The sequence below is a fragment of the Leptidea sinapis genome, chromosome 44 (assembly GCF_905404315.1).
Source record: "Leptidea sinapis chromosome 44, ilLepSina1.1, whole genome shotgun sequence".
In the NCBI taxonomy this organism is placed as follows: domain Eukaryota; kingdom Metazoa; phylum Arthropoda; class Insecta; order Lepidoptera; family Pieridae; genus Leptidea; species Leptidea sinapis.
Window position 1 is genome coordinate 5,398,256 of NC_066308.1, and position 17,379 is coordinate 5,415,634.

General features: G+C 34.8%; 1 protein-coding gene across 3 annotated transcripts in view; it reads left to right on the top strand.

Moving 5' to 3' along the window:
• Window positions 1-7,005: 7,005 nt before the first annotated feature.
• Window positions 7,006-17,379, top strand: part of LOC126977280 (casein kinase I-like) — a 34,573-nt gene continuing 24,199 nt past the window's right edge. For 2 of the 3 annotated variants that reach the window (XM_050826040.1, XM_050826038.1), the window contains exon 1: window positions 13,790-14,139. In XM_050826040.1, coding sequence (XP_050681997.1) covers window positions 14,008-14,139 — 132 coding nt within the window. In that variant the 5' untranslated portion in view covers window positions 13,790-14,007. Of the gene's footprint in view, window positions 7,310-13,789; window positions 14,140-17,379 lie in introns of those variants that run through there. The other variant, XM_050826039.1, reaches the window with a different exon arrangement.

The window sequence follows — 17,379 nt, forward strand, 5'->3', positions numbered from 1 at the left end:
ACCGCCTACATCATTAATAAATATATACAATAATAGAGGGCCTAGTAATGAGCCTTGTGGCACTCCAGAACAGTAATCCAAGAAGAGGCATAGCCTTTTACAACAACTTGTTGAGACCTATTTTCAATGTAATAGGTGAACCATCTAAATAGATTTCCATGTATTCCAGCAAATTGAAGTTTCTGTAATAGTATGCAGAGATCAATTCGGTCAAATGCTTTACTAAAATCGGTGAAAACAGCATCTACTTGTCCACCTCCGTCCATACCTGCAGTTGTGTAATCAATAAATGATAACAGATTAGTGGTGGTCGACCGATTCTGCATGAAACCATGTTGTTCAGGTATGAACGTAGATTTTAGAGAGCTGTAAACCTGAGTGTGAATAAAACGTTCAAAGATTTTGGCAAATATACATAGCTTGGAGATAAGCCTGTAATTTTTAATGTCATTTTTATTTCCATTTTTGTATACAGAAGTAACGAAAGCGGATTTCCAAATTTTAGGTACTATACCTTCATTAATTGATCTGATAAAGAGTATTGTCCATGGTTTAACAAGGCTATTGGAACAAGAGGATATAAATAATGGGTCGATATGATCTGGTCCCGATCCTTTTGTAAGATCAACTGACTTAAGGTATTTCCTAACTGTAGAATCATCAATATATACGGTGCTGATAGTGCTGCTATAAACAGAAGGACAATGATTAACTGTATGTGAGCTTTGATAAGGCTGTGACGTGGGAATGAGGAAATTAGACTGAAAGTATTGAGAAAAGAGATTACATATTTTAACACCTGTATCAGCTACATGACCCTCTATTGTTAATGTGGATGGTAGGGAATTGGAGCCTTTTTTATTTGATTTTACGTAGGACCAAAATAGTTTAGGATTTGCAGCAATAGGAGTTTCCATGGTTTTAATGTAATTCCTATGACATTCATCCTCCAATTCCTTAGCTCTTTTCCGAAGGATAAAAAGGAAACATATAATCATCGGTATTGCCATATGTGTAATATTTATTTATATATTTAAATTTTTCTTTAAGTATTTTTTTCAAAGGTATAGTGTACCACGGTGGAAAAGTGTCGCATTAATATTTTTTTCGGTATATAGCTATTAATTAAGTTATATAAGTGATTATAGAAACAGTCCACAGCTTCATCCAAGGTCCCACAATTTAGACATATATCCCAATCGATCTCTCTAAGTGACGAATTGATATTTAGATAATCACCTGATCGGTACAGATATTTAAACCTAGGGCTAACCTTAAGTAAATCAGTTTCACTAGGAGTTAATGATGTAAAGAGAGATTTGTAATGAGCATCTTCCGGTACTAAGGGGTCTAGACAGGTTTTAACGGATAAGGTATTATTACTTAGAATCCAATCTAGTACTCGGTTGTTGATATTATAAGGACAATTGAATTGCCGCAAGCTTGCTTCTAGTAAAATATCAAAAGAATATATTTGCGCGTCTCCTTTAATACCTGTGGGTACGGGGTGATCATCATTATGGTACGTAGTCCATTGGATGTCTTTCATATTGAAGACCCTGCAATAATAAAAATGTCATCAGGACAGATATCAACTACTAAGGATAGTTTGTCTGTAAAATTTGATAGCTGAGAATTAAAATTGTAGCCAAGATGTTCATCACATAAATAAAGTACACAGAAATGTATTTTGGACATACCACTCTTAGATTTTATCATCACCGTGACCCACAAGTCTTCGGCAGATGAATTCCATTCAGGCTGAATGGCAGCTGTTAATTCACAGCGAACTGCAATTAGAACACCTCCTCCGTATAATTCCTTAGTAGCTGAGTAATTTCTGTCTCGTCTCCATACTGTATAGCGATCATCAAATAATTCGCTATCGCTAATACTCTCTAACAACCAAGTTTCCCTAATAAGTACGCTTAAAAGAAGGTTCCGTTTAAAAGCACTTGTTTTAGTTCGAAGCCCCCTTGTGTTCTGATGATAAAATTTTAAATTATTAATAGCCATTTGAAATTAATAATCTGAAGCACAATTATTACGAAAATTTATTGAATTAGGCGTTACTTTGCGGAAATCCATAATTATACAAATTATTTAAGTTTTCTTTAGTGTTAATTCCGCCAATATTTGTCTTTAAAACAATTCGACACGTGTTTCGCCTCTACACGAGGCATCCTCAGGACGTGTTGTCTCGCCAAAATCTGGCACGAGACTGAATCAAATGAGCCGGAAGCCGCTCTTTTATACCCTCGTCCCATGAAATGACGCGCTGTGATTGGTCGACTGTTGTGACGTATTACCCCCGGAAGAGACACGTAACAAAGGTGATGGGACTAAATTTGTTTGTTCATTCAACAATGTAAACATATTGTTATTTTTGTGTTTTATTATTTCTAATTGCTCTAACACATTTAAGCGAAATCCCTTTTCACATGTATGCAAAATATTAAAATTATTATTGTTTCCGAGTGAGTGACCTGTATCAATTAAATGTTTCGCGAAGTTTGATTTTCCGGGATGATTATTCGTAAATGCGGCAATATGTTCCTTTAATCTAATTTCGAAATTTCGACCTGTTTGACCTATATATACCCCGTTACAAGTGTCACAACTTAGTTTATAAACGCCGGATTTTTCGGAATTATTTAATCGATCTTTGCCATTACATATTCGACTGACATTGTGATTCGTTCGGAAGGACACATTAATATTGTTTTTCCTAAATATTTTAGATATTTTATCCGATATTGGACCAATATATGTCAAACTACCCACATATTTAGTATTTGATTGTGGTGGGACGGGATAAAGTTCTGAATTAATTAAACGTTTTTGTTTATTTTTAATTAATTTGTTCACTAACTGTTTTGTATAGCCGTTGGAAACCGCGATTTGGTATATTGTATTAAGTTCTTTCGCGAAGCTGTCACGGGACAGTGGGACTGACATTAATCTGTGAACATAGCAGCGGAAGGCCGCTAGTTTATGTTGTACGGGGTGGCAAGATGACGCGGGAATAGCAATATCTGTATATGACGGCTTTCTATAGATTTTGAATTCTAATTTATTATTTACTCTTGTTAATGTTAAATCCAAAAAATTTAGAGATTGGTTTGATTCGAATTCCAATTTAAACTTTATTTTTGGGTGGATCTTATTAATTTTATTAATGAATAGATCGATTTGACGTTCGGTGCCTGTCCAGCAAATTATTATGTCGTCAACGTATCGGTAATAAAACAGGATATGTGGGTCTCTCACCACGTAATTACACTCAAAATTATCCATAAATATTTCAGCCATAATTGGACTTAATGGTGATCCCATTGCTAATCCTTCCTTTTGGCGATAGAATTGATTTTTGAATTTAAAATAATTTTGTTTCATACATAACCTAGTAAGATTGATGATGTCATCCTTTTCACCGGGATGTATCCTCTGTTTTTCAAAGAGATCATCAAGGATAATTAAAGTTTGTTCATATGGAACATTGGTAAATAAACTATCTACATCGAGAGACAATAATTTGGCATTTGGTGGAAGGTTGGTATTTTTACTTTATTTATCAAATCTAGACTATTTTTCAAACTATACTGAGGATTGAATAATGATTTGTTTTTTATTATTACGTTAAGTTTTTTGGCAAGGTCGTACGTCGGGGCACCGATATAAGAAACTACTGGACGGACAGGATTATTTTCTTTGTGAATTTTAGGTAAACCGTATAAGATGGGAGGTCGCGGATTCATGGGAACTACGTATTTTAATTTACTTGGAGAAATAAATGACGAATTTTTAATGGACTCTTTTAATTCTGAAGTAAAGTTTTTAGTGGGGTCCGAGTTCAGACGTTCAAAATCGTCGGTTTGTATTATATCATTTACTTTCTGTTCATAATCCTGAGGATGCCTCGTGTAGAGGCGAAACACGTGTCGAATTGTTTTAAAGACAAATATTGGCGGAATTAACACTAAAGAAAACTTAAATAATTTGTACAATTATTACATCTAAGCTTAAGAAACCTACACCCTTTAAAGAACATTTTATAACATTAGTGACTACAGTTTCCAATAAAAACATTATGATAATAAAATAAGCAATAGGGGTAAGCAAAGGTATTATTGAGCAATACACGTCCTTTAAGAAATTTACAAACGACAATTCACAGTAAATATTCAGAATACGTCTTGAAAATGGGATAAAATATTGATGAATGCAAATATTTAAGCATATAATATATCAGAGAAAATATAAAATAACAAAAATGTATTTGAATAATGCAAAGATGTAGAAGTTAATTACTATTATACAAAGATAGTTAATTGGTAATTCAAAAGTACGCACAAATTTAATTATTATAATATAAAGAACAGCACTATCTAAGTAAGATGCAAGCGATAATAGTCCCGAACTATGCAAAGCGCTCGCAAAAATGTGCCATAAAGCAACGCTGTGTACAGCGAAACGGTGTGATAAATGCGTGTTACTTGATTGACTTACGTGCCGGATCCGTCTGCACACATCACTTCGACCGGTCTTGCGATAACAAGAACAAAGGACATCGGATCTGTATGCATTTTTCAAGCATCTTGCAGTGAAATATAAGTGTGTACTAAATACATAAAGTTATTATAAAGAAATACGATATTTATTATTAAATAATTTTCCCTAAATCCTTTTCTTCTTTGATAAAAAACACGGGAGATGTATCGGACTTTCGGGCCATTATCTTACAATGTCTAACCCATATATAACGAAAGTTCTTCTCCTTTGCTAACAATTTTGCTTTAATGAGCAGATTTTTATAAAATGGAGTCAAGTGGTCGTTAACCTTAACGAAGATAGAAGAGAGAAGTTACCTGGATCGTCTTTGTAACCAAGATCCGACAGCTTGTTTGATCCGAAAGTTTGGTTAAATAATTTAAAAAGTTGAGTAAACTAATTCGCTATTCGGTGACAACGTTTACGAAATAGACGCATAATATCACTAAATAAATTAAAAAAAAAGAAGTATAATAATATTCGTTGACAATTAAGTTACCTAAATTAAATTAATAAATATTTTAATTAAATGGATTGGAAATGTGCTAATCACAGATAAAACGTGATCCCATCCGACTTCTTCGTATGTCCGATAGCATTTATGCAAGTGGGAACGAAACACGACGGCATAATTAAATAAAAACTGACAACAACACTCGTTAGAGTAAAAGTTTTCTGTGCAAAAACATTTAGATGTAAACAGTACGCGCATCGCATTGATTAATTGACAAGATAATGAACCACGACGTTTCGGCGTGGTTTACACCACCTCAAATTTAAGCGCGTTGACGGCCTCTAGTTTGTTGTGTATTCTGAGGTCATAATATATTACATACTAAACTTTTTAAGTAGCTATAGGTAGGTCTACGAAAGGTGCCGCGCGCTTTAAACAATATAGATCACAAGAAACGGAAAAAAGTAATCGACTCCGAAAAAATGCAGTACAAAACTCAATTTCACGTCCTTGTGAGACGTCATGAATGACAGGCAGCCTAAGACCCACTTACCGGGACACGGGTTAATAGTTATATATAATCAACCTAAATAAAAACTCCTAAAAAATCCGTGCACAAACTGAAATGTAGGTACATAAAATGAAAACTACTGGGCCATAGGTATGTGTAGCTGTACCTACAACCAATAACATCAATTAATACAAATGTCTAATATCTAACTTGTAATACCTTCGTAGCATTATAGATCGTAGAAATATTAATCGTGCATATTAACTGTAATAAGCGTATGCCGAAAGATTCGTTCTTAAAAGAACATTTTATTTTATATACCTTAATATTAGCTCTTATAAGAACCATTTCATAATGCTGTACATCAAGTCATAGATTTATTCAGATCAGCAGTAGTCACTCATCGAAGTACAAGCATCGTCACGTTCTCTCGAAGACCGCAGATATACTAACGTGATCAGTCATATGCTCCGCGTTACACAACCTCACAGCAAGGCCGAGCGTACTCTACTAAGGCGTCGCGGGGTCGATCACTATTCACTATTTATTCAATTTTAATCAATGACATCGGATGATCTAGGATGGAAGATCTAGATGGATCCAAGCGCGCGCTCGCTGGCCGGTTTACTGCGATAGCATTAGTTTTAGAGCGTGATGGAACACATAATATTATTCTCAATTCTTATTGAATGAAACGTTTAACTATTGGTCAAAATGTAAGCTTTAGTATTGGTGTGTATTTTCTAAACTTGTAAATATTTTTTAAGTATCAATTGTAATTGGTTAACTAGAAGGGTTTTGTATATATATCGTGTAACTGAAGTAAAATATATCTTCCACATATTCCTCACAGTCTTCATACTACTCAAGCAGTTGTTTTATTTAATCTCCAAACGCTCAGTCACTAAATATGTAATTTTTTTTTACCTTATGGCAACTATTCCGCATCAAAGAAGAATTACGTACATGGGATCATAAAATTCAGTGTAATCGGTGTACAATCATGAAACAATATCTACATAAAAATATACCAACTGAATTGAGAATCACCTTTTTGAAAGTTGGTTTAAAAAACGCAGTTTATAAGTGAACAATTTGTTATTTTAAAGTGATAGCCCTCGCTTCTGGGATTGATTATACAAATTATATTTGTAACCAATATTTATGAGAGACGTGGGGCTCGAACCCGCGACCTCTCGGGTTCCGTCTCATGGCTCTTTCGCGGGTTCGACTCGAGTATCGTTCGTAAATTTTTTTTACAAATCTAATTTGTATAGTTCATAAATAATAAATCGTTTACTTAGACGCCCCTGCACCTGCCTGTGGCTACTGACGTGATTGGACACTGTTCTGAAAAGATATAACAGAATTGCTAGTTCTGCTGAAATCAGTGATCAAAGAACTTTCAGTTTCACCCTCCTACGTCAATAAAACGAGGGCTCGTCAAATGTCTTATGTCAACGTCAAGTTTCCTCCAAAAGTCAAAACACGTTCTCAAGTCGTAGTATGTACATATTTTAAAATTTAATTTTTTTTATTAGTATTTATGTGTAAGTTATAATGAAATATTATTGTTTATTTACTACAAACTGTCTACGTGTGTATAAACTATAATGTGGTAGTTACTTAGTCTGATTTTATATTCCCATTAATTACTTTTTACTTTAAAAATGTCCTTCAATTTTATGAGAAGGAACGAAAATGTGACCGTGGGGAGATACAGAATCATCAGAAGAATTGGCGGTGGTTCTTTTGGTGATATTTACTTAGGAATTAACATCGGGGATGGAGAGGTAAGTGAAATTTTAGCAGTTCCTACTTCCTAGTTTATGACCTTAAATTCATACTAGAATATGTAATAAACTGTTTGTATGGTATGGCTAATCAAAACAATTGATTCAATAAAGGATTTTTAGGTGTAAGCTAATTAACATCTAAGGCACAAGGTGAGAAATTTTCATGTTCAATGCTACACCTCATGACACTGTTTTGTGAGAAATTCTTATCAGTGAGAACAACATTCATATTTACTAATTATTATAATAATATTAATATAACTCATTATTAGTTGACATTTATTATAGTGCAATAGTGGACACACTGTTTGGTAGAATAATATAAAATGGACAAATGCTATCTTGTGGAATAACAACCACCAAATTTACAGAGAAATTTATTTTGCTTGACTTCAATAGATGATATATATTGGTATTCTCTTTTAATTTTTGATGCTTTAACTCTTTTAATTTTTTTTCAAAATAAGCAATAAATTATTGTGGAACAGCAATGTCTATACTATATTTTTAAAAAATGGTTACACAATGGAAGATAAAAGAGTGCCTGTATAATTCCTTACCCATATAGGCAAAACACACACATTTGAAAATTACTAATAATAATATCTTTATTAAAATGTATGCACCCAGTTCAAATTACAATAATATATGAATAAAGTACACTAATATTAAACATCTAAATTTAAAAATTAAATTAAAATACAATTCTATATTCAGGTCTATTTATTTTCTATTAGCCTCCTGGCCGAACGCCAATGCTTGAGAATTGAGCAATCCAGACACCAAGCCAGCGTGCTCAGATTCTCATTCTTGTATTCTCGCAACTGGTTCCAGAATGTTGCGATACTTGATATCATGATCACAAAGAAATCTGGTACTCTAGCCCCGGCAAACATGTCCATCCCTCTACAGTACAGAGGCAACTTCATCAGGATATGATACACAAAATGAAAATGTATTTGCAATACACAGATTAAAACAATGATATAATTGGCTACAAATCATAAGTGCTACTTTATTGTTTTGATTTTTTTTTAGTATTGTCCAAAATATAGTCTTATTACAACTCATGAATGTAGACCAATACTATAAATATCAAAATTATTAAATCATAGAATCCAATTCGAAATTCTAACAGACCACTAACAGCTTAAAATATATGTTGATTTCATATTCAACTGTTATCACTGTCTCAAGCAGTAAACAATTAATTTGTCTATTTAATGGTAGAGGGTACAGTAAACATATACCTATACAGGATTTTTAAAAATCCTGTACCATATCTAAGGTGTATATTGGTATCATGTAATGAGTACATATCAATATCGATTTTCAGGAAATAAACCTGCGGTTATTTTCATTTTTCACTGCCCACACACCCATTTCATTCATGTTACCTGCGAAGGTCGCGCGGGTGGCCGGCAGACAGGGTGACAAACAACGAAAATTTTGTATTATTAAATACTCAATTCATTATTATATCCAATTGCTTAGAGTCTCTCAACCGCAGGTTCTGCTCTACGTGACGTTAGTGCATCATTACACGACGTTGTAACACCGTTGTGTCAGTCTTAATCGTATCGAATACTGTAACGATCTCTCTTCCTCCTCAGTGGCATAAGATTTTCGAAACACGTATTCTTTCACTTGTCATCAAAGGTAAAGGTCGTGCGGCGTGAGGTCCGTAGACCGCGGCGGCCAAGCGACACCCACCTTGCCCGATCCCTCGATTACCGTACTCTTCTTGGAGATCCTGTCGAACGGCGCCCGAAAAATGTGGTGGAGCCCCGTTATGTTGCGTGGACGCTTACTTTTAGACGGACCGGTAGTGTACTGTCGCATGTGCAGACGCTGGTAAGAATTTCGAGACGGCAACTTCAAACCGAGCGGAAGTTCTTGAATTTGTACGTAATCCAACGAACTGCGACGTAGGTACAATTATTACGCCCTAGAGACATGAGCATGTTAAAATACTTTTAATTCGAGTACATGACAAAAACTAACAAATGATAACTAACTAACACTACAACATCAAAAATCATGCAATTGACGCTAGCGCAAAATTTGCACATCCGATCCATTCGCGAGCTGACGGGTTACTGAATACTGACCAGGGGGGTGCAACTTCCCTAGTCCCTACATTGGCACATGAAAAAAAAATTGCATTGAAAGTGCTGCCACCTATTCAATTAGGTACGCTGCTAGGTAGGCACTTCACCACGATGGCGATAATTTAACATACATGATAGATGGAGCTAGTGATAGCAAAAAACTCACTTAACTTACTTATTAAAGACTTGACTATCGTGTTGTAATCATTGAATGGCTCTCCTTATTTAAAGGTGACTGCTGAACTTAATAAACGAATAATCATTTCCACCCACACAAAACAAACATCAATATGCATTCAAGACGGTCTACAACAATAGTAAAATTAAAAACTATAAACATTAGCGCCATCTAGCGACGGTACGCTAAGAGCGTAAAAATACACTGATTTTACAAAATAAAAACATGAGTTGCACATCTATCTCTAGTATATAGTGTACTAACTATGGTACTGACTTATTGAGTGAATGTAATTTGTAATTTAGCGATAATTCTAATATCCGCGATTGGCGGCTTAGCTCAAAGCATAGAGGCCCCGCCTTTTCGTTTGACACGCCGCTCAGCTGATTCTAGCCCTACGCCATTGGACTGAGTTCAGGGCGATGACTTTAGTATACTGGTAGAATAAATAAGTCGGGGAGTAATCAAGATTTTTGGAACCATTTAATATGAAATATTCCTTTTACAGTAGCATTTAATCTAAGGGGTTATGATTTTTTATTTTATCTTTAACACAATGTATAATTAGCAAATTTAAAGCTTTTGGAATAAACCCACTCAACTTTTGTGAATTCTATTATGAGTAAAGAATGAATGCATAAAGAACAACAATTTTGACTTTAATGACAGTGGATGTTGCAACCAAATCACTCCAATGTAGTATCCTATAACTTTTGGAATATTTTTATTTCAATCAAGTTGTCAAGAGACAGGTATCACAATATATATAGAAATACGACATAGCTTGCTATGCTTTAAAATTATGCTGTGGCATCGAAAGAGTTTTCATTATTCAACATAGAAAGACGTGCCACGGACTTCCGCGGCGGGATACCGTGGCATATAACTGCGGTACGTTACGGTATTTGGAGGGACGTACCGCGGAGTGAGGCGGGGGGTCACTATTTTAAAACTGAGGCACATCAACACTCGATCAAACGAGGCGAAATGTGTATCGGGCAGCAGAAGAAGATGCCGAGTCATGCTTTGTCGTTTCGCGGCGCGAGTTGCCATGCCGTCGCAAGACGCTGGAATGCCGCGGTATGTCAGCGGCTTGTGTGTGCAGCAAACCATCCAAATTTGCCATCCCGTCCGTTCTGGGTAGGCCTTTATTATATTTTTTTGCATGTAATATCAGTACTCATTACTATAGTGTATTTTATATGATCACATAATATTGTGTCGTGTAGGAAAATAAAAAATAATTTAATTATTATTCTGACCCACACGGCAAAAGAGAAAGCCGATCTTCTGTGCACTCTTTTTGCTTCGAACTTGACTGTTGACGACGACGGAGAAACACCGCTGACCATCCCGTCGTGTCAGAGCTCTGTGCCTGTAGAACAGCTCAGACAGAAAACTGTTCGGCAAGCTCTGTTTTCGCTGGATGTAAGAACGGCTTTTGTTTGAATTATTGTTTTGTTTATTTTAAGCATGTGGCAACATTGAAACCCTACATACATTATCCCACTGAACTGAGTATAATACATATATGATTGGAGCATTTACTAATATGGTAACACTGGTAAATGCGGGCGAAGGCGCGTCTAACAGCTAGTACTAGATAAAGATAAAATGCGTACAGTAATTCTCGTAACGACCTTTGTGGAAGACTTACGTAAAAAGATTGATATAAGACCCTTCGAGATGTAGACATATCGTAGGATGCTCCGCATAAGTTGGAAGCTGAAGTGTCTAACGCAGATATTCTTGTCTGAATGCAGAAGGACATCGTGTTAGTGAGAACCATCAAACAGCATACGATCTCATACCTCGGTCATATACTGCGCAATATACCATATCACATACCGCCTGCTACAAACTTTTTTGATGGGGAAAATTTCTTGGAAAAAGAGGTACTGGAAGAAGAAAAATCTTGCCTCAGAAACATAAGAGAGTGGACTGGCATCAAGACAGTCCAAACATTATTTCGCCTAGCCATGGAGAAGTTCAAAAAACTGACTGCTGATCTCCAGTGATAAAGAGGCACGTGAAGAATGATCAAAAGTAATTTTGATTATGACTAACTCTGTGGTTGGGCAATAATATACTATAATATTTTTAAAATGGTTATGGTTTTATTTGACCCTTATATAAAATATAATATTGTTGCAATTGTAAAGTTTTTTATAAGTTAGTATTTTTATATGGAAGAGGGGGAACCAATATAAGGGTATAATCACCTGGTGGTAAGTGATCATCTCCGCCCACATACTCTTGAAAAACCAGAGGAATCACAGGAGCGTTGCTGGCGCTTTTTTACCCGTGTCGTATGGTCACCGAAACACCGCCCAAAGAAGCTCATCCCACATCTTTGGTGTACGTGGAATAAGATACCTTCAAAACCGCACTGTGGAGAAACGCCACACATCCAGATGGTGGGGCTGATATCCTATTTTGTGTCGTGCGAAGGTGCAATTCGGAAGGTCAAGAATCAGGTCAAACAGCTCCTCGGAAAACTCCCCGTGAGAAATGCGGTAAACACACACAATGAAGCAACGTCTTTACGCAACGCCAGGTGATCGAGCCGTTCATAGACCACAGGATCTACGACAATTTGAGCACGACGCCAAATGGTTCGAGCTGATACTGGGGTGCTAGACCGGAGATGACAGCAATACTCCATATATGGCCGGACCTGCGCTGTATAGAGCGCTAGAATGTGGGCCGGCTTGAAGTATTACCGTGCTCTATTTATGACACCTAGCTACTTCGAAGCCAATTTGCTTTTGACCTCCGACTCCACTGACTTAGCTTTGACCTCCAGGTGACTGCGGAGTTGGCAAGCACTCGAGGTTTCGAGACGTCCAAGAGCAGTGATACGCCAAATAGGGTTTTTTAGTGGTGAACGCGAAAAACTTGAGTCTTCTAGAGATAAAATTAGACAAGATTCATTTTACCCTATTCCGCGACCTTCACAAGTGAGGACTCGATAGGCGACACAAGTTTCTTCCGGCAGTGGTCGACGATTTCCCGAGAGAGACCTTCACGGCCCGTGTACAAGGCATCACCAGTACTGTCGTCTATAATTTAACCACCAACATAATATAATTGATATGCAGAAGAATCAGTGTAGGAGATAGCACACAGCCTTGGAGCAGTCCAACGTTCACGGGATTCGGGCTTATATAATATCAGCATCAGGGCAGCAATAACCGTTGACAACGACCTGTATACTGCGCCTAGTGAGGAAGCTGGACTGCCCACTTGCATAAACTCTCGGGAAGCCCAAATAATAGCAGAATACACGATCAAAGGCTTTCGCTATATCCATATCTAAATGTACTAATAAATGTTCCATGTGGTGTATCTAGCAAAATAAAGTAAGTATGGTTATGGTAAACATATAAATGTTCAGGTAATTTTTGTCAGAGGTAGATAAAGTTAATACCTATAGTAAGTGTATTCATTTACATTACGCAAGGATAAGTTAGATACTTAGGTACATTTAAGTCGTATTTTATCAACTCTACATATATGTAGAGTTGATAAAATACAGAAAGAAGTGAATGTCAGCTATAGCTGACATTCACTTCTTTCTTCATTTTGGATCCTTCGGCACGTTAAAAAAACGCACTTGCTTTTCCGGTTGTTTTAACTGCAATTCAGTATTTCTTATTCATTATTAGATGATTATTATCTACTTGCTTGATATATTGTATGTTATTAAAATATTATGCTTCACCGAATCCTAGCAACAGGAGCTAGCACAAGAATAATAACGTCACCACGCACACGTCATTTCGTTCGTATTCCGAGTACGTCTGGAAGCAATCCAACGAAAATTCGTACTTTGATCTTTATTTTTATAGCCATTTTTAAAGGTGGAAAATAAGTAAAAACAGTTATTCTTGTATTTTTTTCTAGATTGCTTTGGCATTTATAGAAAAAAAAACTGTTTTCGTATAAATTTTTGTTTTTATATGAAAATGTGTATGTAGGGTTTTGTACACGACCTTGTGTACAAAGAGTTATGTAAATAATATTAAAGATATTTATTTTTACTAATTTATATAGTTATTGAGTAGGTATCTAATCAATAGAAATATATATTTCCTTGAAAATATTGAGAAGTATAGTTTTAGTAGAAAATAGAAGAAAACTCATTCACTGGACAACTGACGTGCAATGTGTGTCTGTGTTGGCATCACTGTTCACTGCCATTGTGACGTCACGTAGAATAAGCTGACGACAACTTTTTACCTATCGCCTTATAATGGATTTATTTAGTTTTACGTAGTTTATATAAAGTGATTCACGTTTTTGAACATTAATAAACGCTAAATTTAAAGTGTACAGTGTTAATTCGTGATAACACGATGAATTTAGTTCAGTTTTAGTGTCAACGAGTGATGTGAAAAGAGAAAATGGCGTCCTTCGAACGCATGTTGTTAAGCAGAAGGCAGCTGATAATAGCAGAAAAATATAATATTGTTCGTAAAATCGGCGGTGGAAGCTTCGGAGATATCTTTTTAGCGATATGCACTAATAATGGAGAGGTAAAACATTAACATCGACTAGGTTCTAGGCCCTATATTACGACACTTTTTCGTGATCTTACAAAGACTTTTCTCTCATTTGCGTTTTATTTCAAACTTTTGCTTCAACTATGGATATCTAACATGTTATGCTATTGTGCATCAACAATAATTTGATAAAATCCAAAAAAATATTTTCCGTTGGTCGAGAATTAACAGGTCAATACATGTCGTAACTTGAGAAGTTAGTACGACGTCCATATTAAATTCTGGAGATGCTGTGTTGGACTATTTCTCGGAAAACAACTACGAGAACCTTTTTTTTAATTTCAGTTATTCCTCCAATTCTCCAGTTACTTTTTATATAGGAATACTTTATTAGACTAAATATTCTCATTTCTTTGTTTAAAATCCTACAGTATACGCTTAGCTTTATGATATTTATGTATACATTCACAACCTTGTTCAACCCACCTATCTGTCCTAGATAATGTCTTTATTCATTTATAGATATACTCACCATTCATATTATAGAGAAAAGTTCCCAAAACAAGTGGTATTGATTAAAGTACCACACTTTTGTAATTACTACATCCTTCAATTATTGTTGTTTCTGTTGAGACATTCAGTTATATCTATAAAATTTAATTTACAAGATAATTTGCCTAATTTCTGGTGTTGTAAGGTCAATACTTTTCTACTAACTGCTTTACAGTTATAGTGAATATAATAAATTATTACTTAGATTATATATTCCTTAGAAAGTTGTTTTCATTAGTTGGGATAGACCTAACATTATCATTTCATGTTGGCTAATGCTATGGCTATATGGTAAACCTTATTTATTAAACTCTTAGCTAAGAATAATCAATAAACACTCTTTTATATTTAATGTATTTAAGAAGAAAATTGGCATATAAAGGATAATACTATTGAGTATAGAGTATAAATTAGCCACCATTAGAAAAATGGAACATTCTGGTTTCTTCATATTTGAAACGAAATTACAGTTGCAAATTGACATATCAAGGATTTAGTATTGCAACATAAAGTTTTGCAAGATGAACAATAGAATGTCAAAACAGAGACCATGAATATTCAACAACAATTTAGTACACATACATACAATATAATCTGATTGTTGCCTGTCTGTGTGTTTCTAATATGGTTTATTTTCTATATGAATAGTATAATTACATGTGTTGCTTTAGTTAGCTTGGATAACACATAGATGTTGACTTGTTTTTTTTAAATATTGATGAATAGAAAGAATCTCAAATTACCAGGGTTTCAGAGATCTGTGACTAAGTATGTGTTTGACTTAATTTCAAATTGATTTATCAAATTTTGAGATATATGGTAATATGATTTGGCTTGTTAGTAGAGTGGTATATAGGTCTGCCTGTGAAGTAATTTAAGAATAGAATAGATATATTAAATTGTCACAGGAGCAACAACAAACTTTGTGGCCACTGACCCGGAATAACATTCTACATAAATATGTATAAAATTATACAATTATCTACCACTAGAATTAAAAACCTTACCCCAAAAACAATTGGACTTCTTTTTAAATGGTTAATTGACCAAAATTTTCATAGTGTTAAGGATTTTCGCTAAATTTTTAGTAAATTTAAGTTTTTTGCATGCTAATTTAATGTTAACACAAAAGAAGAGACTACTATAAATGTAAGATCTAGAATGTATTCAAAGCAATAAGGAAATTTCATTTCATGCCCAGGTAGTGTAGATCTAGACCTTTACATCTGGTAAATATTACACTAGATAGTAAATTATAAAAGTTATGACTAAGTATATCATGGTCAGGTGTCATTTCCTGTTACCTGCAATTTCATGGAACTCTGTACGTGACTGACAACAAAAAGAACAAATCTAAATCACCTAATTCATCTATTTGAAGGAAATGGCATGTATGGATGTCAAAAGCTTAGATTAAGGATTGGTCTCCGCTGTGCTCTAACTAGATACCACACTACCTAAGAACATTAGCTTTTTTTTCACAGCAACTAATAGATGCTTGTGTGACATTTTGATACTCAATGGCATCTTTCAAATTTTGTAACAAATATAATAAAGTACATGCTTACTGATATTATGTGATCTCAGTGTCCTTATTTCTTGGATTAGATTTACTACTCAACCCGGCGTTAAGTTTCAATTAGTAGCAAATTTTAACAGAATATGTGGCACATTATCACACATTGTTCGAAACGGGCTGAGTACGCCCACTTGGGTGTAGTATTAGTTGCCTCACTTTGTGACTACGCCTGCGGTATCTATTTGGAGGGCAGCACAGGAATCCTTAATCTAAAAAAGTAAAATTTTGGATCTAGGATTTTGTCTGTTACCTATCTATACCACTTCAGAATCTATCTCTGGCAACCACATCAATCAGGAGGCAATATTCTTGAGTGGATGCCTTTATAAACTCTGTTGATATATCTTTAATTTTCATCATAATGTCCCTTATGTTAAATGATACCCACTTCTGGTAATTTTATATGAAATTTGGTTTATTTTGTTAAAAACACAAAAGATATTATATATCAACTAGCTGACTCGACAGAAATTGTTCTGTAGAAAATAAAGAAGATACTGTTTTATAGGAATTTGCCAAATATATTTCAAAACATTAGTAAAAATGCTCCCTGTTGTTATTATGTCACATTGGACCTGTCAAACCGTGTGTTACTAAATTCTCTAATAGAAATCTGTCCATACAAAACAAATATTGAAAATAAAAATAATTATGGGTCCCAAATCGAAATAAAAACTATCCTATCTCTCAAGTTGGACCAAACTGCACTCCATGAAGTAATCCCCATTAAAATCTGTTGATTAGTTTAGGAGTAAATCGTGGACAAACAATGTGTCACATAATTTATATATATTTAGATTAATCCTGAGTTATATCTTTGATATCATTACTGCTAACAACCTAACTATGACTTTATTATTTTTAGTAAATTTGCTGAAATGTACAGTGAATTAGATTAGTTGTGGCTTATGATGATGACATGATTGACAGCTCTTAGTAAACAGAACCTCACTCTTGCTATATAGCTATTCTTAATTGCATACCAAACAGACTTTGATATTATTCTCTTAGTCTCGGGCGTTGATGATCATTATCCAATGTCCAAAAATTTTTCATTTCCCTAGTGCCAAGTAGTGCATCGGGATGTTCTTGTTTCAAATAAAAAAACACTTTATTCATGTATTCACGGAAATGACACTTAT